The sequence below is a fragment of the Ambystoma mexicanum genome, chromosome 10 (genome assembly GCF_040938575.1).
Source record: "Ambystoma mexicanum isolate Mex_15411 chromosome 10, UKY_AmexF1_1, whole genome shotgun sequence".
NCBI classification, from domain to species: Eukaryota; Metazoa; Chordata; class Amphibia; order Caudata; family Ambystomatidae; genus Ambystoma; species Ambystoma mexicanum.
Genome location: NC_090932.1, coordinates 923,574,660 through 923,599,573, shown reverse-complemented (window position 1 = coordinate 923,599,573; position 24,914 = coordinate 923,574,660). Strand labels below are relative to the sequence as shown.

General features: G+C 49.4%; 1 protein-coding gene across 1 annotated transcript in view; it reads left to right on the top strand.

Annotated features, from left to right (window-relative positions):
• The window catches only part of ACTL6A (actin like 6A), a 528,174-nt gene that overhangs the window by 107,398 nt on the left and 395,862 nt on the right, over positions 1-24,914 (top strand). The window contains exon 4 of the mRNA XM_069618679.1: positions 18,272-18,372. Within this exon, the coding sequence (XP_069474780.1) occupies positions 18,272-18,372 (101 nt within the window). The remainder of the gene's footprint in view (positions 1-18,271; positions 18,373-24,914) is intronic.

The following is a 24,914-nucleotide window of genomic DNA, read 5'->3' as shown; positions in this document are numbered from 1 at the left end:
CTGGGTCTAGGAATTTGGAAAGACTAGTAAAGTCAATTTCACTTTACATTCTCTGGGAAACAGTAGTTTATCCCAGAGAAGGTATTAAAACCTTTGAAAAGTCTAAAAGACACCCCTGTGTCACTGCACTGAAGGTGCCGTGTAATACACATAAAAATATGATGCCTGTGGAGTTATCTAAAACTCCATAATCAAAGAACACAAAGGTTAAACGCACATCAAAATACATGAGAGTGGGAAAAAAAGGTTTACACTCTTTCCAGGTAAAATAAATCAAGTCCTCAAAAACCAGCAAAGTTGCTTGGGGTCTCTAAGGTGAAGGGAATTAGCACATTTATGAGAATTCTCCCTAGCAGTCGCGTCTCTGGTTGTGCCTGTTATTTTCATATTTGGGCTATTTTTCAGCGCTATAAGGGCGCCCCCCTTCCCGGGATTGTTTGATTGTTGTATACGATTGTACTCCTTTATTCTCACTTTTCCTGTATATCTCCTGCAGGGCTAGTATATCTGGGTTCTCCCTTGCTAAGAATAACTCTAGCTTTTTCCTCTTAATTGGCAAATAGAGCCCCTTGATATTTAGGGACATGAATTTTAGTGACCTTACCATTGCTCTGGAGTACCAGTGCTTTTGCTTGGCCCCAGTCGGCTGTGGGTTGCTGCTCCTTCCCTGACCTAGTCCCCCCCCCCCCGTCCCTCCTCCCCAACTTCCCCTGCCCCCCCTCACCGGGTCGTCTCTACTGGCCTGTAGTCCCCCCCCCCCCCCATCCACCCCCCAAATTTCCTCCTCGGGGGTAGTGAGCCTATCCACCCACAGTGGACCCCTCGCGGGTCTTCCCTCACTCCAGTGGTGATCAATTATATTCCCCCCCCACCCCCACCCGTTTGTGTCATTTGTTTCCCACTCCCCGGGTGCTCCTACTGTGATCTCGAGGCCATGGCGAGTCTCAATGATTTGGACTCCTGCACGGGGCCTCTGCGTCAAGCAGTGGGATCCTTGACTAGGTTTTTGGGCCCGATGGACCCCTCCTTTTCCTTGCCTTACTCCTTGATTCCCGGATCGACCATTCCCAAGCCTTCCTTTTTGGACTTCCCTTTCCCATGTCTTGCGGCTCATTCCATGTCTGGTCCACTTCTATGCCGAGGATCTCCGCCCCCTCTTCTATAATGGTGACCCTTCTCTGCCTCTTGTCTACTTCGAACAAGAGGCAGAATGGGAAAGTCAATTTTTTTTCTGCAACTCTTGTATAATCGGGCGCATGTGTCTTCTCTTGGTGAGGGTGATTTGGAAGAGATCCTGGTAAAGCTGGATTGAGGCCCCGTTGAAGTTAATGTTGTCCGATCGTCTTGCAGCTAATGGGACCTTCTCCTTGTGTGTATTTGTGCATTGCCACTAGCACATCTCTTGGCCTCGCTCCTGGGTCGCTCCTCTTAGGCCCCTCTCTGTGAACCCTATACGGAGGATATCCTCTGGATCCGAGATGTCACTTAGGGTTGCGAAAATTTGTTTCACCATGTGTCGGGGCTCTGTGTCCCCCACTGTCTCAGGGATTGACTTGACCCGTATGTTTGCCCTTCTCAGTCTATTTTCCAGATCTTCAGTCTGAATTTCTAAGTTATGTGTGGCCCTGGCCCAGTGCTCCACCAGGTCTTGTATGTTGTGCGCATCGTCCGCCAGTTCCTGTAACGCTATTTCGTTGGTGTCAACTCTCGCTTCCAGAACATGTATGTCATTGCTTACCTCAAGTTTCCCCGAATTCCTCCTTCATTTTGTCGAGTTGGGTTTGCATCACGTTCGCCATCCTGTCTCTGAAAGTTTGCCAGCATGCCTCCATGAATTATTTTCGTGACCCCTGTCTTCCTGGTCTTCTACCTGGGGGTTCTCCTCACTCCTGTTCCCCCTCCCTTTTTCTTTGTATGGCTTTGCACCATACTCTCTCCACCACATTTTCTGGAGCACTCCCTCTGTTTTCTTCTTGTCTCCGTTCGCTAGGGACGGGGGGGGGGGCTTACCTTTATTTTTTTTACATCTTTTGTCTTTTTGTGGCCTCGTATTTGCCTCTTATGCTCCCTTGGCATGTCAGCGCAGTGCGTGTTCGCTGCTCTGATTAGTCGATGGGAGGGGGCCCTCGAGGTGAGGAAGATTGGGCTTGGGTGCCCTGGGTCTTTGCTTCCTGCCCCCTCTCTACGTGCCTCTTGCAGGTCAATGCTTTCCCAAAGAGCTAAGGTAAGTGGGGGTGGGGGGGTCTAGTGTGTGGTCCTTATGTCTAGGAAAGACCCACTTATTTGCTTTCCCTCCAGCCCCCGGATATTTCTCCTGTGGACCCTCCTGTGCCCTGCGAGTGAAGGCCCTTGGCGGGCCAGAGTTAATCTCCTTTTCCGCCTCCCTCCAGCCCGGTGTTCTGGGGCGGTTCTCAGGTGAGTGAGGGGGGAAGGGGTCTTGAGTCGTGGGCTTGGAAAGACCCACTTGTTAGTGCTTCCCCTCTGGCCCCCAGTTTTCTCTTTGCAGGCCTGAGTGTGTTTCCTTTGCTGCGCCCCTCCGGATTGGGTGCTCTGGGGGCGTATTTATTTCTGATCTGAGGTTCTATCTCCCCAGGGCTCCCTTTGGTGTCACTTTGCTGGCCACTTAGCCCCATGTGGAGGCTCCCCCCTGGAGGGGGAGCTAGGCTTCCGATATTTGCTCACCGTATGTTAGGACGTCCTCACGTTACTGCTCTTCTCTCCGTATCCTGCACAAAGTCCGTGGATGAAGTCCTGGGCTTCCTCACCCTGCTGCTGGTGGTCTTGGGCACTTCCCACGTCGCTGAGGCAGATCGCTCCACTGTCTGGTCCCTCCTCTCTTCACGCGGTCCCGCTGGGGCTCTTCTTGACCCCGGATCTCGCTGCCTCTGCCTCCTCTGCTTTGTGCAGTCCCGTGCCAGCTCCTCCTGTCTGCTCCGGACGAGCCTCCCACAGCTCTCCCTCCGGCACTGGTACCTTGACTGACTGCTTGCTAGGTCGTGCGGCTCTCCTCTTCTCTTCTCCCGGGCGTTCTGTCCCTGCTTCTGCCCCTCCTCCTTCCCGCTCGCACTGGTCGGCTCGCCCGTTGGCTTCTCCCTCTTCGTTTGTGATTGGGGGCCATACTGCTCGGGCCTCCAGACCTCCCGGGTTGTGGACCTGACACCACTCCCGGAATGGGGGCGCTTTTGCCTGCCTTCCCGCCGGGTTCTCCACGGCCTGCGTCGTGCTTTGCTTTCGCCAGCCGACCTTGCTTTGTGATGACCAAATCCCTTCAGGTGGCGCCGGGAATTCGTTCCGCCGCTTCCCCACAGGACCGGCTCCTCCAGCTGACTGAAGATGCTAAAAAGAGCACCCGGGGAGGGGGATTTTAGCTTATTTGCATGCCTTTCGGTGGCAGGTAAGAGGGGGGAGCACTGCTATGTGTCCTCACCCCAGCGGCCATCTTGGATCCCCTGATTTTTTTTTTTGATGTTTTTTTTAGGTCTCCTTCACTCCTTGTCTGGGGCCCCCCGGGTCTGCTTCTTTTCAATGTGCTCTCCCTCGAGGCCTCATTCCTCTTCCCTCTGTCGGACCCCAACGTCTTCCAGTTTGGGGGTTTTGGCCGCCCCAGACTCTTCCCCCACACCTGACCCCATCAGACTGTTACTGTATAAGCCTCCTATGGGCCCCTTCTCCTTATAGGGTGCTTGTGTCCCCTCCGGGGCTTCCTGGTAGAATTTTCTCTCAGTTCGTATAATATCCATAACCCCCCGGGGGTGCAAGAGTGGTTATGGTGAGCCCTTTGCACTGTCCTTTGCACTGTCAGGGGACACCCCCACTTGCAATGCTCTTTAGCATCTCATATTCCCAGTGTCCCCAGTTATATAAGAGTCATCCTCCTCTGCCATATCCCCTACACCAGACACCTTGGGCGTCGTCCTCCTTCCAGGCAGTGCCTCCATTTGAATAGCCTCCTCCTCCTCCCCTTATCAGGGGAACGTGCTTGGATTACCTTCTCCTTTGGCTGTATTGGGCTTGATTACTCCACGCTTGTATGGGATTGTGTTTGGCATGTATTTGGGAACCTTCTCTGGTCCCTTATACTTTGTGGGCGGCGCCACCACGGGCCGTGCTTGTGTAGCAGCCCTGCTCCGTCTTCCCCTCTTGCTGTTCTCCTCTGCTCCCGCAGGGGGGGGGAGGGGGGGCGTTCTCCCGCTACTTCACTAGCACGGGGCGTTCTCCTGTTAGTGAGCGCCGCTCCGATGTTGGCCTCTCTCCCCCCAGGCTGTCTGGGTCCTCCACACCAGCCGTCCGCCCAGCCGGCATGTGGGGGGGAGGAGGGGGCTCACCCCCACTGAGGCACTCGTGTTGGTTTTGGTAATAAGGGGTTGGGGTGGGGGGGACAAAGTCAACTCCCCACTGCCGCGGATCGACTCCTTCAGCCTCTCAGGTGCCGGCGTCTTGCGTGGAAGTTGCATTCCTCCTCCAGTGGGGAGAAACAATTTCATTTTCATCCTCTACTTCAGCGGATGAGTATGCTGCAGTTCTGGGCTGATTTTGCTCAACTTTTCAACTGCGGGTGCTGCTGGGCTTTCCCCTCAATTGGCAGCATCAGTGATATGGGGGGGGGGGTCGATAGGTGGGGGCTCAGTCCACTTTTCTTCGCCCCTGGGACGGGAGAACTACGCTGAAGCTTGCCGGCTTGCATTCTTGGCGCACCCCCTGGTGGCCTCCCAGTGGCAAGAGTTTAGACTGAAAAAGTTAAAGGTGTTTGAGAAAGCAGCCTTGTCCCCCTCGACTACACCCATAAGCCATGCTCCGGTCGAAAGACCGAAGCATAAAAGCTGTCTCTTCGGACCCGGTGGGCAAAACTTCTCGAGTGTGATCGAAGGATCCCTTGCGTCGAGGAAAAGTCCCTTTGAGGACTGAATCATCGACGCCAAAAGACTCGACATGGACACCATCCGGGTCGAAAGCTGTGACATCGAAGCCAGCAGCGTCAAACCTATGAGAAGCAACATACGGTTTGAGCATCAAGCTCCTCGACGCCACAGGTGTGAAAGCAATCAACGCAACCTTCGAAGCAGACTACGTACACCGCCTCAACGATTTCGGCTCCTTTGACCACTAACATTATGACGTCAACTACAACTAAGAAAATGTATGCTCCTTTGCCCAGAAGTGAATATTTCAAGTTCCTCTCCTTTTAGAGGATGCAGAGGAATCTTCTGAAGAATCCAGACCTTTTGGACTACAGTATGGTACACCTTCAGTGCCTGAGGCATTACTTTCAGAGGATTATATAAGAAGAATTTACAGGAATGCTTGTATGATGCCAGTGGGCTAGACACCCCACCTGACGTTGTGTTCGTCAGGGCAGACCCCGGTGACCATGCAGAAGTTGCATATAGACAATGTCAAAAGTCATGGAGTATATGGGTTGGTTGTGATGGACTCCAGTCTTTGAACAAGACGACTTAACTGACATTTTGGACAAGGGACCCCAAGAGGACCCAATTGTGCCATTCCATCAAGCCTTACAAAGGAGTGTGGCTGCCAATTGGGAGGCACCTGAGGTTATTCTGGCTGTAAACAAGAAGTTGACTTCAAAATACAGAGTTTCAAGCTCTGATACATTTTACTTGTCAAAACATCATTCACCAGAAAGTCTGGTTCACGTTGTGCACGTTGGTAAGGTTTACTCGCACCCTATGGAGTGCATTTCCATGGCGGGTGACCATATCCCCGAAGTGGAAGAGCGAGACAGGTTTTTAAACAGTCAAGGATGGGAAAGATGCAATGTGCAAATCCCTCCAGACTGGTCTCGACTCTGCTGACCGTATCAGCAGAGCTATGGCGGCAAGCACAGTTATGCACAAATTTGCCTGTTTGAGAAAGTCAGGATTTGCACCAGACGTACAATCCAGACTTCTCAACATGCCCTTTGACGGCACTCATTTATTTAGAAGCAAAGCTGATGAGAGTTTGGAGAAGCTGCAAGCTTCTAAGGCAGCATCCAAATCACTTGGTGCTGCAATCGGACACCCTTCAAACCGCCACATGGGTACGCCTTGGAGGGGTAGGTCCTTTCGTCACTACTCCACATTTGGAAGTGGCAAAGGACAGCCAGCTCAAAGAGGACAAAAAAGAAGTATCAAGACTGCAGCAGCAGCAGCTGCCTTACCTTTAGCCATTGCGTCAGCTGCTCCAAACCCCCCTCAGGACTTGATTCACAAGACTGCAGTGGGAGTCAGACTGTCGCAGCATTTGACCGAATGGCAGGCTATTACATCAGATGCACGCGCATTGGAAACAGTTGCCCTGAATTACTGTCTACCTTTTCTGCAGAAACCTCAGTTATCGACTGGGGAACAGCTCTTTGAAAGTTCCAGATCTACTCCTTATGCAGGAGTTCCTAACCCTGCTAGAGAAAGTTGCTATTGAACCAGTAGCTGTAGAGGAGAGGAACAAGGGTTGGCACTCCCCGTACTTTCAAATACTCAAGAAGTACAGAGGATTGAGACCCATCTTGGACTTGAGCAACATGATCAAGTTCCTCAGGAAGGACCAGTTCAAGATGGTCACCCTTTCTCAGATCCTTCAGGCCCTCCAACTTCAGGATTGGATGGTATCATTGGACTTTCAGGATGGTTACTTTCATGTGCCGATCCATCACAAGCACAGACAGTACCTGAGGTTTGCCGTTGCTGGTTCTCATCAGTTTCGAGTCATTTGGGCTGACCTCCGCCCCCAGGGTATTCACCAAACTGATTGCGGTTGTGGCAGCAAGTCTCAGGAGAGAGGGGATTCACGTCTACCCCTGTCTAGAAGATTGGCTGATCAGGTCCATTTCCCCCAAACGGGCCTTGGAACATCTCAGCTATACCTGTCACTCTCTGCAGACTGGGCTTCTCCCTCAACTTTAGGAAGTCCCACATGATCGTCTCAGAGGCTCCAATTCATCGGAGCAGTCCTCGATGCATCCCTCGGAAAAGCCTTGCCACCAGAGGTGAAGGCTCAAGACATTCTGCAGATGGTGACCAAATTCAAAAATGCCCAACATCTACTGACCTACGATTTTCTGAGATTGCTCGGCCTCATGGCATACTGCATTTTCTGGTGCCAGAAGCTCCCTTGAGAATGAGATCTCTCCAATGGGCTCTCGGGACTCGGTGGTCCCAATTCTCAGGGAAAAGTCAGATCTCCAAATCCCGAGCATAGTCTCCCAGGACCTGCGGTGATGGGCCTGTTGGGAGAACATTCTGAAAGGATAACTGTTTTGGCAACCATGGCCAAAGATAACAGTAGTGATGGACGCCTCACTCACGGGCTGGGGAGCCCACACCAACGACCGGGGAGCCCACACCAATGACCTGTCAATCAGCGGTCGCTGGTCTCCATCGGAGTCCAAACTGCATATCAACCTGTTGGAGCTGAGGGCAATCGGACTAGTGCTGGAGGCTTTTCTGTCCTCTGTAGGGGGAATGAATGTCCTGATAATGACGGACAACCCGTGGTCGAAGTGAGCGGGAGCGGTGCTCCTCCTACTTTTTTAAATGACCTTTTACAGCTCCTGTACTTTTATTTGAAAAAGAAACCGTTCCGGAATGGTTTTGTTTTAAAATAAATGTTTAGGAAGTTGTTGAACCTTGCACTTTTAGTGCACTGCACTGAAAGTTCCCTCAAACAGCAGGTGCATGTGTTTGGTGGTGTGTATTGTGTGTGGGAGGGGACGTGATGATGGGGTTTGTGGGGAGTGGGTGCAGGCCACCAGGGTACATAGTTCCACTACTTCTTTTCATACACTTCGACCACTGCGAACAACACAATGGCCATGTAATACCTCAAAAACAGAGGTGGTTTAGGGTTACTACCACTGTGCAGAGAAGCAATGCAGCCCTAGTTCTGGGCATTACAAGAAGGAATCTCCCTATCGGCAGTACACCTAGCCGGAGAGCAGAACACAACGGCTGACACTCTGAGCAGCCAGCGCACAGTCTCCGAATGGGAACTAGCTCAGGAAGTCCTTCAAGAGATGTTCACCCTTTGGGGAACCCCTCTAGTGGATCGGTTCACGACCGGTGCCAACCGGAAGTGCAAGCTGTACTGCTCCAGGTAATTTCCCCGAAGAGGACCTCTTGGAGACATGTTCATGGTGGACTGGGATTGAGTTTCCTCCAGTCCCCGTCATTCCTCACGTGATCAGGATGTTGAGAAAGTTCAGGAAATCCATGATCCCAATTGCCTCGGATTGAGCTAGGAGGACGTGGTAACCGGACCTTCTGGACTTGTCCATCTGCCCTCCGATACGTATTCCACAAAGAGAAGACCTTCTCTCGAGAGCGGAGGGTTGGGTTCTTCATCCAGATATCAGAACGCTCATCCTTCACAAATGGTTTCTGAGGGGCTGAGATTCAAGTATTGGGACCTCCTGGATGAGGTAATGGAGATTTTGCTGTCGGCCAGAAGGCCAGCAACTAAATCTTTGCACCGCTGCCGTTGGAATAAATTCTGCAGGTGGTGTAGAGATAAGAATGTTGATCCATTTACATGTAATACACCAATGGCGTTATCCTTTTTATTACATCTGGTTAATCTGGGGCCCCAGATTGGTACCATCAAGGGATATTTGACGGCGCTTTCTATTTTTAAGCACACTTCAGAAGAGGTTTCCTACTTAATAGTACAATTTTTAAAGGGACTGAGCAATGTTTTCCCTCCAATCCCTTTTCAAATTCCAATCTGGGATCTCAACTTAGTGTTGAAGTTTTATGATATGCTTTGATATGGCATTTATAATGCGCCTATACACAGGTGTTTCAAGGCACGACGATGGGAGCTACTTTCGAGCCCTTACACACCTGTCATTTAAGGCTACTAACCCTAAAAAACATCTTTTTAGTAGTGATTACATCGGCCCGAAGGGTGAGTGAGCTTCTGGCTTTATCCTGTAAGCCTCCTTATACTGTCTTTTACAAGTATAAAGTGGTGCTGAAGGTAAAACCCACTTTTCTACCCAAAACTGAGTTTCATGTCGCACAAAAGATAACCTTACCATCATTTTATCCTTCTCCACATCCTGGGAAGGAAGAGGAGAGGCTTCACAGGCTTGACCCTAAATGTGCATTGAGCTTTTATATATCTAGAATGACAAAGTTGGACAGGATGACCAGTTATTTGTTGGCTATTCAGGTCACAAATTGTGTATGGCTATAACCAAGCAAACACTATCCAGATGGATTATATTGGCAATATCAGAATGCTACAGACTGGCGGGAAAAGATCTTCCAGAAGGCCTACAGGCTCTTTCGGCCAGAGGCATGGCAACTTCCTCTGCTTTATAGTGTGTACCAGTAAAGGAAATCTGTGCAGCCCCCACATGGTAGTCTGTACACACCTTCACTAAACATTATAGTTTAGACTGTTCCTCAGGTCAGGACACTGTGTTTGGCAAAGCAGTGTTGCAACACACACTCACTCTCTGGAAGTGTATCAAAGGCCAGGAATACATGGGAGATGATAATCCATTCAAACAACAAGTTACTTACCCCTGGTAATTTTCTTTCGATTGGATGTTCCTCCCACGTATTCTTTATCGCCCCCTTCCAACCTACCCCGCAGTAGAATTTCCCTTGCGGTTACAGTCTGCGCTCTTAGGAGGAGTGACCTTCAGGTATAAGATAGATCCGTCACTCGCAAAAACGGAATTGAAGCCAACAGCTGCCGCACATGCTACATATACCTTTGGTGACGTCGACATCAAGACGGAGGCCTCCGAGGGACATCAGGTTGATGCACAGCTCCCCCTGCTGCAATTGTTCTTTCCGAAGCAGCAAAGCTGGATATTGGAAATATGAAAGATAAGGAATACACAGGAGGAACATCCAGTCGAAAGAGGTTACCGGGGGAAAGTCATTTGTTCATTACTATTTAGGTTATTTTATTGAGTGCGGACCTTAACTCTGGGAAGCAACGGATCACTTTACAAATCATAGGGGGGGAAAGGACATGGTGAGCGATACAAGAGAGTGGAGTTCTAACGGGGGAGGATGGCCAATTTGACAGCAAGGGATCCACACGCTACCAAGGAAGAAACAGTGGGGGGGAGGCAGGGCGGATCGCCCATTCTCAGGTAGGGTGGTGTAGTGGAAGGGTGTGTGTACCAAGTGTTATGAGGGAGCCATTCCTTGAAGAGGAGGGTATCTAGCTCCTTCCTGAAATATAGAAGTGGGGGGCTGAGCCTGCTGTTGACTGGAGGAGCTGGCAGAGTCTTTAGGCGTGGACAGAGAGCCCGCCTGTCTTCTGGTTCTTAACTTCCTGCACCAGCGGAAGGCTGCATATGTCCTTATGTCTGGTGGAGCGTAAGCCTCCTGAGGTGCTGAGTTCCTCTGTGAGGTAGCTTAGGGACTTCAAATCCTGCTGCATCATCTACAAGGCTGTTGCCCTGAAGATGAAGCATGCTTGCAGCGGAAGCCAGTGCAGTTCGATGGTCGAATTTGCAGTGCCCTTTGAGTCCTGCTGCAAAAGACATGTCAGGGTAGTTGTTGGAAAGGGCCTTCCAAAAGGGGGTTGCTACATCCTGGTGGAAGAGGACCAAGTCCTGGACAGCAGATCTGAAGTTGTTTTCTGGGATGAAGGGCTTGATTTTCCACAGGAGAGGAAGTTGGTACTTAGCAGTTGGTCTTCCTTGCTATGTGCTGTTTAAAGGAACAGTCTGTTGAACGCAAGGGACTTAGCTGAGGTGGCCAGCTGGGCTGTGAAACCTTTGATGTGCATATCGGAGAACCTGGGTGTTTAGTGTTGTCGGCCAGAAGTCGAAATTCAGTCTTGGAGGGGTTTAGCTTCAGGTAAGCACTGGACATCCAGTAGTGGATCACCGTGAGGCAGGCCTTGAGCCTGAGGGTGTCCTCGATGTAGGATATTTTGAGGTAGAGCTGCACGTCATCTGCTTATTGGTGGATGTGGATGTTGTGTGGAACCAAGAGGCATCCGGGCAGTTCCATATAAAGTTTGAAGATCAAAGCGGAGCGTATGAATCCTTACGGGACTCCCCAGGTGATGGGTAGAGTTGGTGATCTTTACGATATTGCGCCCACTGTTGAGAAAACACTCTGCGCGTCTTGCCAGCAGACAGCGATATACACACTGGATGACTTGTTTCTTCTGCTTGACCTGGTGCAGGACAGCATGGACTAATTCCACTGAATGCAAGCTGCCTTTTGGGGCAAAAGGCCCATGTTCTCTTTGGAGTCGCAACCTGCTTTGTACTAGCTGGGTGCAGGCAAGTCATTTCCACATGATTAGAACATTGTTTAATAATATACCCTGCTGACCTCCATGTGGGTGCGTGAAGGGTGGTACCTAGATTTGGGTCTCACAGATGAACAATGCCAAAAAAAGTGTATGCTTACTAAGTTTCCCTCAATTCCAGATTTTATTAGATGAAATTTAAAGTACCTAATGGATACCTTTTCACCCCTGCCCATCATGTTTAACTCGGATTGCGAGATCTCCTGCCTCAGGTGAGGATTGGATGATGCAGGATTTATGTCCTGCTTTGTGTAGATTGTGAAGTGGGGCTCTCTTTGCCATTGTAGGTGTTACTTTTCTAGAGCTACCTGTATGTGGCCTCCTTGAGACCTTGGGTGCACTTGGTTCTACAAAGGAGATTTTACACATCTTGATTTCTTTCTGAAGTAATGTATTCTCAAGAAATTAAAGCAGTGGGCAGCAACCACAATTGATGCATGAATTTAGGACTTGACTTAAGCCTCTGTATCCTGTGATGAATCAGACATAGGAGACGGAGACGGACACAGACAAAAGGAAATGTTTAAACCGCACTTTTAGTTGAAATTAAAGTAAACCTCTTTTAGGCCCTACCACTATGATGTGTCCCCTGCTGTAAAAACCAACGAACGGGTGCTTCGAATGGATTGTGTCCTCCCACGTATTCCCCATCTAATGATAATTTGTAACCTGCCAGCGTTGCTGCTTTGGAAAAAAAAAATCGCGGCAGAGGGCGCTGTGCACTAGGTCGTGGCGTTGATGTCCCTCGATGGGCTCCGTACCGTGTTGACGTCACCATCAGTATAAATAACTCGTGCCGCGCCAGTTGGTTTCAGTTCCGTTTTTCAGATTGCTTTGCTCTCGAGAATGGCACGCTTCGAAATTTTCTTCTGAAAATGTTGTCTTCTTCCACCCCTTCTATTCCCACGACGGGGTTAAAAAAAATATATCGACTGCGGATCGAAGATGACGATTACAGATCACCGCGTTTGTCTTTGGTGCCTAGGTTCAGACCATCGAACCAGCGACTGTGGCTCCTGTCAGTCGATGACGGAGAAGGCCCTTCATGAGAGGAAAGGTAAACTGGCATTGGTGCGGAAGCTTCCAAGGCCTCCTCGAAGTCCTCGTCGAAAAGACATAGGAAGTCGAGTGTTTCGAAAGAATCTGATCATCGTAAACACTCTAAGAGATCTCGAACTCGCAGTAGATCGAGACACTCTTCATCTTCCTCTTCAAAAAAGGTTAAGAGGAGACCTAGATCTCCTCTTCATCCTCCGATACAGCTACCGAATTGGTACGATGCATGACTAAGTCAGATTCCCCAAGAAAATGTGAAGAATTTAGAAGGAAGATGATGGAGGTCTTTGAGAATGCGGGCCCAACCCCCTCAAAGAAGCCTCAAAAGAGCCAGACCCCGGTTGCTCCATTGGACGACACAGGGAAGTCAGGAACTACTGTGGTAAAACCCAGGAGTAGGGGTGAAACTCGTAAGACTAGAGTCAACGTCAAATTGTCTAGGTTCCTTGAGAATCCAGTGTTTCCCCGGCACCGTATACAAAACAAGTAGTTGAAACCCTCGACGACTTCGACATCGAAGCCTAAAGTATTTTTGACGCCTTTGTCGAAGACCTCATCGGTTTCTTCGAAGACTCCTTCGATACCTTCGACCCAAACTCATGAACAGGAAAGGAGATTTACTCCTTTACCTAAGTCAGACTTCTCTAAGTCTGTCTTCTATTTTTGAGGAAAGTGGCTCTGAAGAAGAGGTTTCTCCTTTTGGATATGAATATGGTACTAGAGAGGTCCCAGAAGAATTAATTGATCCATAGTTGAAAATGAGACCTGTGTGATACACTTCATGCTGCTAGTGGCATTGATACATCACCTGAGCTGGAGTTTGCAAAACCTGACCCCGCAGAACATGCAGATTGCGGTTACAGGAGTTTAATGAATAGAGTGGTGGAATACATGGGCTGGGGTAGAGCCTCGCCCACTTTTGATCAGGATGATATGACTGTCATACTTTATCAGGGCCCCCAGAAGGATCCAGTTATCCCCTTGCATAGGGCACTTCAAAGAACAGTAGAAAAAGACTGGGAAGTTCCTGATGCAATTGCTGCAGTCAACAGTAATTTTCCAAAGAAGAATAGAACTTCTAGTTCTGATCCTGATTATTTAAGCAGGCATCCCACTCCAGAAAGTCTGGTTATTCAGGCTTCAATTTCCTCGAGACAGCATATCCATCTATCCCCTCGGATAGAGAGGATAAGAAGGTGGATGCTTGGGCCCATAAGGTCTTTACCTCGGGTAGCATGGCTCTCAAGTCAACTAATGTCATCTGTACCCTGGCCAGGTTCACCCATTCCCCGTTGGGACTGCATTTTGGCGGCGGCTGAACATTTTACGGAAGGCGAGGAAAGGGAAGGCTTCCTGAATATTGTCAAAGAAGGAAAGGAGGCAATGGGGGAATGTCTCCAGTCTGGACAGGATACTGCTAATAGTATTAGCAGATCCATGGCTGCAAGCACAGTGCTATGCATATTTGCGTGGTTGAGGAAGTCGGGGTTTGCACCAGATGTGCAGGCCATACTTCTCAACATGCCTTTTGATGGCTTGAGGCTGTTTGGTACTAAAGCTGATGAAAGCTTAGAAAAACTACAGACCTCAAAAGCGGCAGCTAAATCTTAGCGCCTCCATGCGACGGCCTCAGAAACCTTATTCGAGCACATCTTCTTGGAGAGGCCGTTCTTTTCGGTAGTACTCCTCTTTTGGTAGAGGAAGAGGACAGGCCATTCAAAGAGGCAAGAGAAATGTTGCTCGTGGTGGATGAGGAAAAAGTGCAAAACCAGTCTCGGGAAAGGCATCTTTGCCCTCAGCCTCTCCTGCAGCCGCCTCCAAATCACTCTGAGGCCTTATCAAAGAAAACCCTGGTGGGAGGCAGAATCTCTCAGCATCTGAAAGATTGGCGGGGCATTACTTCAGATGCTTGGGCACTGGAGACAGTAGCTCAAGGTTACTGCCTTCCCTTCCTAAAAAGGCCTCGGGACCATCCACCTGGAACCAGCTCTGTCAAAATTCCAGATCCGCTCCTGTTGCAGGAAATTTTTCCCCTGCTAGAGAAAGGTGAAATAGAACAGGTACCTGTAACGGAGTGGAACAAGAGTTGGTACTCATCCCTACTTTCTCATTCCAAAGAAGGACCGAGGATTGAGACCCATCTTGGACTTACTCGAACAAGTTCCTCAGGAAGGACAAGTTCAAGATGGTAACCCTTTCTCAGATCCTTCAGGCTCTCCAACTCCAAGACTGGTTGGTATCATTGGACCTTCAGGATGCTTACTTTCATGTGCCAATCCATCCCAAGCACCAAGTACCTGAGGTTTGCGGTTGGCGGTTCTCACTTTCAGTTTCGAGTTCTGCCATTCAGGCTGACCTCCGCCCGAGGGTTTTTATCAAGCTGATGACGGTGGTGGCAGCGAGTCTCAGGAGAGGGAGGGGGGGATTCACGTCTACCCTTACCTGGACGATTGGTTGATCAGAGTGCGTTCTCCCAAACGAGCTCAGGAAGATCTGTCGATCACCTGTCACTTCCTTCACAAACTGGGCTTCTCCCTCGATTTTAAGAAGTCTCACATGATACCATCCCAAAAGCTCCAGTTTATCTGAGCGGTTTTGGATACTTCCTCGGGCAAAGCCTCGCCTCCCAAGGTGAGAGCTCTCCACATTCTGTAGATGGTAACAAAGTTCCAGAATGCCCAGTATCTGCCGGCCTTAGATTGTCTGAGATTGCTCGGCCTCATGGCATCCTGCATTTTTCTGGTGCCAGAGGACAGATTGAGAATGAAATTCCTTCAATGGGCCCTCAGAACTCAGTGGTCCCAGTTCTCGGGGAGTATGTCTGCAAGTCCCGAGCGCAGTTGCTCAGGATCTGCTATGGTGGGCTTGCAACGACAACATCCTCAAGGGAGAATCTTTTTGGCAACCATGGCCGGAGATGACAATAGTAACGGATGCATCACTCCTGGGGTGGGGAGCCCACACCAACGATCTAACAATCAGCGGTCGCTGGTCTCCATCGGAGTCCAAACTACACATCAACCTATTGGAGCTGAGGGCAATCAGACTAGCGCTAAAGGCCTTCCTGCCTTCTGTACAGGGAAAGAATGTCCTGATAATGACGGACAACACGGTCGCCATGTACTACATCAACAAGAGAGGAGGCGTAGGGTCACTACCACTGCAGAGAGGCAATGCAGCTCTGGTTCTGGGCAATACGAGAAGGAATCTCTCTATCGGCCGTTCACCTAGCCGGAGAGCAGAACACGTTGGCAGACGCTTTGAGCAGGCAGAGCTGCCTCCCACGAGTGGGAGCTAGCTCAGGAAGTCCTTCTGGTGATCTTTGCCCTTTGGTGAACCGCTCAAGTGGATCTGTTCGCGACCACGTTAAAACGGAAGTGCGAACAGTACTGCTCAAGGGATTTTCCTCTGAGAGGAGCTCTAGGAGACGGGTTTGTGGTGGACATGAAGTTTCCACTTCTGTATGTGTTTCCTCCAGTGCCCGTGATTCCTCAAGTAATCAGGAGGTTGAGAAAGTTCAAGAAAAGAAAACCATGATATAATTGTCCCGGATTGGGCCAGGAGGACGTGGTACCCGGACCTCTGGACATGTCCATCTGCCCTCCAATACATCTTCCGCAAAGAGAGGATCTTCTCTCGCAAGAGGAAGGTCTGGTTCTCCATTCAGAGGTCAAGACACTCAACCTTCACGCATGGTTTCTGAGAGGTTGAGATACAAGGATTGGGATCTTCTGGTTGACGTAATGGAGATTTCGCTTTCGGCCAGAAGGCCAGCAACAAAATCCTTGTACCGGTGTCGTTGGAACAAAATCCGTAACTGGTGTAAAGTAAGGATGTGTACCCTTTTCATGTGGCACCCCAATGGTGCTCTTTACTATTGCATCTATTGCATCTAGCCAATCTGGGGCTCCAGATCGGAACAATTAAAGGATATCTAGCTGCGCTCCTCGGAAGAGGTGTCTTACTTCAAAATTCCATTGACAATTAAATTCCTGAAAGGGCTTTCTAATGTATACCCTCCAGTCCCATTTCATGTCCCAACTTGGGATTTAAATCTAGTACTTAAGTTTCTAACTTGTATACCTTTTGAGCCTCTGCACTCCTGTGCCTTGAGGCTTCTAACCTTGAAGACTGTCCTTTTTGTGGCCTTAACATCAGCCCGCAGGGTTAGTGAACTACAGGCTCTCTCATGTATACCTCTATATACTGCTTTTTACAAGGACAAAGTGGTTCTTAAGGTTAAACAATCTTTCTTACCAAAAGTAGTTTCTGACTTCCACTTGTCACAAAAAATCATATTACCAACATTATATCCTCCTCCTCATTTGGGCAAAGAAGAGGAGGGACTGCATAGACTGGACCCCAAAAGGGCCCCCAGTTTTTATATTTTCTAGAATGTCAAAATTACGTCAAGATGACCAACTATTTGTGGGTTATACAAGTCATAAATTAGGATTAGCTGTGACAAAACAAACTATATCCCGCTGGATCATTCTAGCTATAATTGAGTGCTACAGTTTGGCAGGAAAAGAACCACCGGATGGGCTGCAAGCCCATTCCACTTGGGTGATGGCTACTTCTGTGGCTCTGAAGAGGGCAGTCCCTGCAGCAGATATTTGTTCAGCTGCAACATGGGCATCAATGCATACCTTCATTATGCATTCTTGTTAGATGCCTCTTCCTCCAATGAGGGTTTATTTGCCAAGGCAGAACTTCATTCCGTCCATGAGAACAATAACTGTACTCCCACCTCCAAAATTATCACTGCTATGGGGTATCATAAGATGAGGAATACGTGGGAGGACACCATCCATTCGAAGAACAAGTTACTTACCTAGTGTAGTGAGGCATGCCTGGGTGTTTCTCGAATATTTCCTTGAAAAAACAGAACTGAAGCCAACGGGTGCGGCCCAAGTTATTTATATGGATGGTGACGTCAACACAGTACAGAGCCTGTCGATCGACCTCAACGGCACGACCTCGTGCACAGCGCCCTCTGCCTAGAATTATTTTTTCTGAAGCAGCGGAGCTGGCAGGGTGCGAATATCATAAGATGAGGAATACGTGGGAGGAACATCCAGTCGAAAGAACATTACAGTTGGTAAGTAACTTGTTCTTCTCAGGATGTCGTACAAATAAACTGTCCACTACCTAAACTATCCTAAAATCTGTCCCACCACTATGAAAAGAAAGAAAGGCTGACAATCGAACTTGTACTTCAATTAGGATTGGTATCCCTGTGGGTTTACTTGCTGATGGCTGATTTCTGACCCAACCAAAGAGATAAAAAATAAAAATAAATAAAAAGTCTAAGCCTCTCCTTGAGTTTTCTAGTTATCAATGTGGGATATGATCATGCGTGCCCCTGCTTTAGCTACAGTTTCTTTTGAGGTTTCTTTAATCCCCAACGCTGCACACCTTTGCTGAAGTGGCAATGCTCTTTCATGGAGGCTGTCTCGCTGGCATTCGTGGACCTTTGTTCCTGTCCTCACTTCGGACTGTGCATTTGGCTGCTTTGCCTCGTTTCTCTTCTCCTGGTTTGGAGAACGAGGAAGCTCTTGCGTCTTCAGTCCTGGGAAGCAGCTTCCACTCCTGGGGGTTCCGGGCTCTGCTGCATCTCCGCTGCTGAGAAGAATAAGCTAATGAACTTTGAAACTTGCAAGTAATACATTTTCTGTGGAAAATGTGCCAACTCTAATTAATAAGCAAGATTGATGTGAATGGTGAATTTGAAAGTATTTTAATTGATTACAAAATCAAAGTTTTGATCAGGTCAAGTGTTTACACCCTAATTCTTTACCAGAATTCAGTGCTTTAAAACTTGTTTTGTTAAAATATTTTAAAACCGGTTTTCAACTGCTCATATGTTGTAAAGCTGTTGGTTTCTTTTTTCTTTATATAAACCATATCCTTGTTCTTTTTTTTTTAGTTGAAGATTGGGACAGTTATCAAGCAATTTTAGACCATACATACAAGACTCATGTCAAATCTGAAGCAAGCTTGCATCCAGTTCTAATGTCGGAAGCCCCGGTAAATCGAACATCTTATTATGTAGAGTGAAATATAATGTAAACTTATAGCTAGGATTTGGGAGGGGGGGGCTGTGTGTGTTTGTGTGTGTTTTTGTATAACCCCTCTGGTGGAAATCCTGATGAGTGGAATATGATTTGGGATACAACCTTCATTTTAACTAAATTTCATACATGATATGTTTGGACTATTGTAAGCCGACCAATGAGTACCTTGTGCAGTCTGTTTTTCCAAAACGTTTCAGCTATCCACGATTTACCATGAAACCTTATTGCAATAATGTTATAATTTATCAACCCCTTCAGTTTTTATTACAAATAGTAAACATATCTAGCTACAACACACAATCCACATATACTACACAATTCCTACAATTTCTCCAGCATGGAGTCTGGCGTGGATTCACATGCTCATGAATATTCCCTGTCTTTAGGGTGGGAATCCTTAGTAAATAGAAAAAAGTTTCACCTTCACTGTAACTGTATGTGTCCTCTGGGTCATTTTGGCCCCATCCAATGTCAGTCCTCTCCTTAAGCCCCGCCTCTGGCAACCATCTTCAGATTTTTAGTGAACGATTCAGTGTTGGGAGTTCTCGAGTTGCTCTCTGAGCTATTTGTATGTTTTTTTTCGTGTTTTCCGACGAGAAATACTTTTTGTTCCAAAGAGCCTGTGTGCTCTTTTTCCTCATTGGCCGTAAACAGGTATCCATTGTCTATGAAGCTCTGTGCCCCTCAAAGGCAAATATTCATTGACATTTTTAGAAGGCCATCTTGGGCCTACTTCGTGCCGTCCGACCATGACGGAGGAGAAAAAGGAGGGGAAGGTCCCTCTTCAGACCCTGCACCCAAATGCAGGCTGAGGAATGTGTTGGTGGAAGACAAGCACCTACAATGCCTCTACTGCCTACACCCGCACCATAATGCCTCGGTTTTTCTAAGAAAACGTTGAAAGACGAGCGTAGTAAGCTGGCAACGTGACGTAACTCGAACAAGGCCTCTGCCCCGTGCTCTGAGCAGGGTCATGCCTTGTCCAGGATCGGCCAGTCTGAAGAGTGGTCTTCGGAGTCCATTGAGGTCGCCCCATCCATGGGTGTCCAGATAAGGCCAAGATCTGCATTCCGAGTCTACCCGATTTGCTGCTGATGCGGGTTCCAAGTTGGATAGGGCACAATCAGCATCACCTTCTGCCTCCATTGCCAGCCTACCATCGAGCTCCTCTTCAAAGAGGAAGTCATCCACCCCAGCTAAGCTACGGGAGAAATCGGATAAGCCAAGGACAGTAGAGTAGAAGAAGGCTGCGCAGCCCAAGCAAGCTCAACCGGCACAGACAAAGTCCTTGTCAGTTACTTAGACATTTACTAGTTACGGCAGCTACGGGTGCTGATCCTACGAGGGTGGCTCCCGCAGCGCACATCATGGCCCTCCCCCCACGATGCAACACTACCGCAGAGGCTTGGACAAAAGCTGCATGCACTCCAGAGGGGGTGAAGGTACCGGCCCAGGTCCCGCTCAGACCCCCGAGGGCGGAAAAAGGGGGGGGAGGCGAGGAGGCCCCGAAATAGACCTCCCATGTCGCTGCTCCAACCTATGGATGTCTCGTCCACAGACGACTATCGAGAGTCTGTGCATAAGGTCCACGAGGATGACGGCGCAGGGCCTAGTTTTCCTTCCTTCTCGGCCGAGGGACATTTCCTTTGACGTTCCATTGACTCTCTCTCATGATCTCTGCTTCCAAAAGGTCAGGGTTTTCCCAACTCCCTTGGAAGCAGATCCATAACCCAGGTTCCGAGTGCCAACCAGTCCCAATTGGGACCTTTTGGACCCTGTCCTGGCGCCAGTGGCAACCAGGCTCATAAATATGCCCAGTCCCAGCGCTGGAAGCGCCGGGCTCATAATGCTTGGGTGGACTTACCTGCAGCAGACCATGCTGCTTACTTGCCTGCCAGTTGAGTCTCTGATCCTCTTCTGTTTGGAACTACTTTTCCTGTTGGGTGGGGCAGGAGCCACTCCCTAGATTCAGAACACTGGAACTCTTCTGGAAAGCAGGAACTCTTTTCTTACCTAGGCGTGGCTGTGGAAGGAGACATCTAAGCACTACAGGAGGCTATTTAAACCACACCCGATGGATGAATCTTGCTTTGCGTTATTCTGCATCCTCAGCAGCAGAACGCTCATCGTGTCTTCTGCATCTGATCCTGGGCCTAAGGAAAAAGGCTTACCATTCTGAATCCAGTCTTCAGCAACACCTATAAAGACAAGAAAGAACAGGTTAGCATTACGGTCTTCAGTGACAGCTCTTCACTTACCTGGTCCATCCGCTGTCACCAACGCCTCGCGCTGCATTCAGGCATCTGAAAGACAAAGGCTTACCTACTCTTCGTGCGCTCCGGAGGTCTTCACACTGCATTCCGGCATCTGAAAGACAAAAGCTTACCAACTCTTCGCACGCTCCGGAGGCCTTCGGCGCTGCATCCGGCATCTGAAAGACAAAACAAGGTGCGTTTAAAGACATTGGGGAACTTTAATACTCACGTGCCATTACTCCTTTCCACATCTAACCCAGTGGGTATTCCGGCACCCTGCAGCCGCCCCGAACTTGTACCTGCAAAATAAAAAGACAGTTAGAGCGCATCGTGAAGCAGGCAACAAGCGCTTACTTGCGTGCTTCCAGGCGCTTCTATTCATCACACGGGCTCCATCTTCAACTCACTTCAGCCCGCCATCCGCCATCGCCGGAACCCTGCAAAACAAGAGACATCATTACTAAAGACTTTAAAGACATTAGAATTACTCGAAACTTACCGTTCGTGCAGTAAACGACGGACAGCAGTCCTCTGAAGTCAAGAGGCCTGCTCCCCTTATCCAGTGAAGAAACTGGTTACAGCACCCTGCCTCGAGGCAGATGGAGAGAACGGCGTTCACTTACCTAAGGTGAGAGCGTTAACCTTTGGGGTTCTACAGGAGAAGAGAAAGGGAAGAAGAGAGAGACATTCAATAACCCAGTTCATTAATCCCACATTTTCTATCTGCAGACATCTTACCCTTCGAGCCAGACATACAGTGCACAGAGGTCCAGCCCAAAGAGCCAGCCGTGTGTTACACATCACCTTTGAAGATACGGTATACGCCCAGTCAAGACCGGCGCCTCTACGGGAATCAGGTGAGCGTTACACTCTCCACATGTTACTGTCGGAGATCCAGCTGAGGTTTGCACCGACTCCCGGGGTACCTCAGGCTCCTAATCAGCCTCCGCCTAAAAAGAGAAGGCGTCATCTGATGCCCATGTATCAACCTCCTTCACCACATCGGGCCCCTACTCCCTCAGTGGAACCAGAGACTGGTACTGGGATGGATACGGCCAACAGTACGGACAAAGACTTCGCCTCAGCAGACAGTGAGTCGCCACATTTGGATGCTCCTCATAGTTTCCCCACCAGACAAGCTGGGATTGTTAGACTACATGATGGCCAGGGCCTCCGAATTCCAGCTGGTGCCCAAGGAAACCAAGAAGGAGGGCTTCTTGTATCAAAGGCCAGAGGTCAAAAGAAAGGCCATCATGGCAGTGGCATTTCTGGACGAGATTTGGGAGGGGGGCCTGGCCCTCATGAAGAACCCTTGCACAGCTTCAGCCAAGCAGGCTAGGCTAGAGAAGTAGCATAGGGTGCCAGACTCTGCACCAAAGGGCCTGAGGGTCTCAACCATTACCGAAGAAACGGTCGGCTAACCCGGCCTCATCGTCTTCAGTCCCTCCGGACAGCGAGGGGGATAAAGGATGGCCGACATGGGGAAGAAAGTGATCAACACGGCGGCGTCCACAATCAAGGTGTTTAACGCCATGGCAATTCTAGCCAGGTTTGACAGGGAATTGTGGTACAAGCGAAGACCGATCCTAGAGTTCCTCCCTGACAATAAGATGGAAGCCCTTTCCCTCTTAAAGGGAGCGGAGGTGGCATCAGACCATGCCATCACGGTTGCAGTGGACGTCACCATCAAGTCATTACTGGTCATGATGTTGTCCTGCATCCACCTCTCTGCCTCGTCCATATCTGCAGGTTGCAGACGCTAACCCTACAGGAATTCTTGGATGCCCATTGGATACAGGTGTCCATAAGTTTCTCGGACACAATCCCTTTCAACAAGGAGTTCCGACGGGCGATAGTGGTGGGGGGGGGGGTTCTGTGCCCACATTGTCCAAGGCAGAGGATTTCAAAACCCCACCATATCAGGAGACAGTCATCATGGACACCTCCCTGTAAGGTTGGGGGAGGGAGGGGTGCACACCGGACGTCTGCACACCAGAGGCCTGTGGCTGCCGGAGAAGAAGGGTCTGCACATCAACATCCTGGAGCTACGGGCAGTGTTCTGGGCCTTCAAGTCGTTCCTACCTTCTCTGAAAGGCAAGACACTGAGGATCTTTACGGACCACACCATCACAATGTTCTGCATCAGGAGGCAGGGGGGCACTTGTTCCCCAGCGCTCTCGAAGGAATCTCAGGACTTGTGGCACTGGGCTCTCGGACAGGGGATGGTCCTCCTTCCCCTGGAGGGATTCAAGAACACCATCGTAGACTCCCTCAGCAGGGAACTGCGCTCCTGCCAGGAGTGGCAACTTTCAGGATAATGTGCACCACCTGTTCATCGAATGGGGCAGACCCCATATTGATTTGTTTGCCAGTGTGGCGAACTGCAAATGCCAGAGGTTTGCCAGCAGATTCCACCAGCCGAGGAGCCTGGTGGACGCATACTCCTTCCCGTGGGAGGGGCCGTTTCTGTATGCGTTCCCTCTGTTCCCTCTCCTGCTACATAACATCAACACACTCTGACAGTGTCGATGCAGGATGATACTCCTCGCCCCGGCGTGGCCCAGGCAGATTTGGTATCCGGATCGTCTCAGCTTATTGGCGGCGCCTCCAATCAAGTTGCTGGTGTTTCCGGATCTTCTCACCAAAGAGGCGCAATCCTTCCTCACAACCCAGGATCGCTGAACCTGAAGGCTTGGCTTCTGCAGCCTTAGTTTGGAGGTTAGGAGTTGGCAGCGGACTGCAGGAACGTCCTTGCCAAGGCCAGGGCGTCATCGCCTCTGAAGTGCTACAGCCATAAGTGGAAGTGTTTTGCTACATGATGCCGGTTGCAGAACATTACATCTCTGGAGGGTCACTGCTCTACAGCTTCTTCCCTACTTGCTGTCCTTGGCAAAAGCTGGGCGCATCCATCAAGGTAAATCTGGCGGCCATCTCGTGCTACACCAGATCCCTGGGGAGATCCTTGCTGTGGTCAGACACCCGAAGGAGTTTCTCAAAGGACTTTTCCGATCCTACCCACCAGTGAAGGCGCCTGCCACGGCGTGGGAACTCAACATGGCTCTGAAGAGGCTCATGCGGAGGGTGAGGGGGGAGGCAGTTCGAGCCTATGCATCAGACCCCACTCAAGTTTCTCTTGTGGAAGACTGCTTCCTTGTGGCCATCAACACTGCAAAAAGTGTGGGTGAGATGATACTGCATACACACCAATCTTTCATGCTGAAGGTTTTCGTCCGAATTCCACCTCAACAAGCCTTTGGTGTTGCCTGTTTTCTTCTCAAAACCTTTGTTGCCGGCGCAGAGGGCCTTGCACTCGCTGGGTTTGCTCGTGCCTTGAAGTTCTACGTGACCCGCACAAAGAGTTTTCGGAAGATTTCTCAATTGTTTGAAATTTGGTCCTGTGAACCATGGTAAGGCCTTGTCAAAGGCTTCCATTTCGAGGTAGCTTTCCGGCTGCATCATGCACTATCATTGGTTGCCAAACAGACCGCTGCCGGGATGTCTGAGAGCCCACTCCATCAGAACGATCGCTGAGATAACCGTGTTCCTTTCTGGTGTCCCCCTGCATCTGAAGGGCTGCTACGTGGATGTCCAAGCACACCTTCAGAAAGTTCTACTGAGTCGACAGGGATTACAGGGAGGAGTCCACAGTCGGCCAAGCAGTGATATGCAACCTGTTCGCTTGAGGTGAGTCTGTTCAGAGGTAAGCGTTAATTTGCCTTTTGTTGAGCCTTGCCACGTCCCGTCGTTGTGTAATGTTGTACTGCTTGGTATTAGTTATTCATGAGCATGTAACCCTCCCGACGGCCCCTATGCTGCTCTTCTTGATCATACTTCCACTTTGCGTGCTTACCAAATCTGAAGATGGCTGTTGGAGGTGTGGCCTAGGGAGAGGACGGTCATTGCATGGGGGCAGTATGACCCAGAGGACAGTGATTGGTTTAGAGGAGAATTACAGTTTTACAGTCAAAGTGAAACTATTTTCTTTTTAACAAGGATTCCCAGCCTGACGACAGGGAATATTCATGAGCATGTGAATCCATGCCAGACCCATGCTGTAGAACAATAGTTACAGGTCAGTAACTGAAACCTTTTGGATATAGAGATATATATCACAGCAATTTTTATTATTAAAAAAGCATAAGATGCAAGGTACAGCGGGAAAGAAAATCCGGGTAACGCGTTTCGCACCAGAAAGGTGCTTGTTCACACAAACGGTCAAGTGGCTACTGGTCACAAAGAT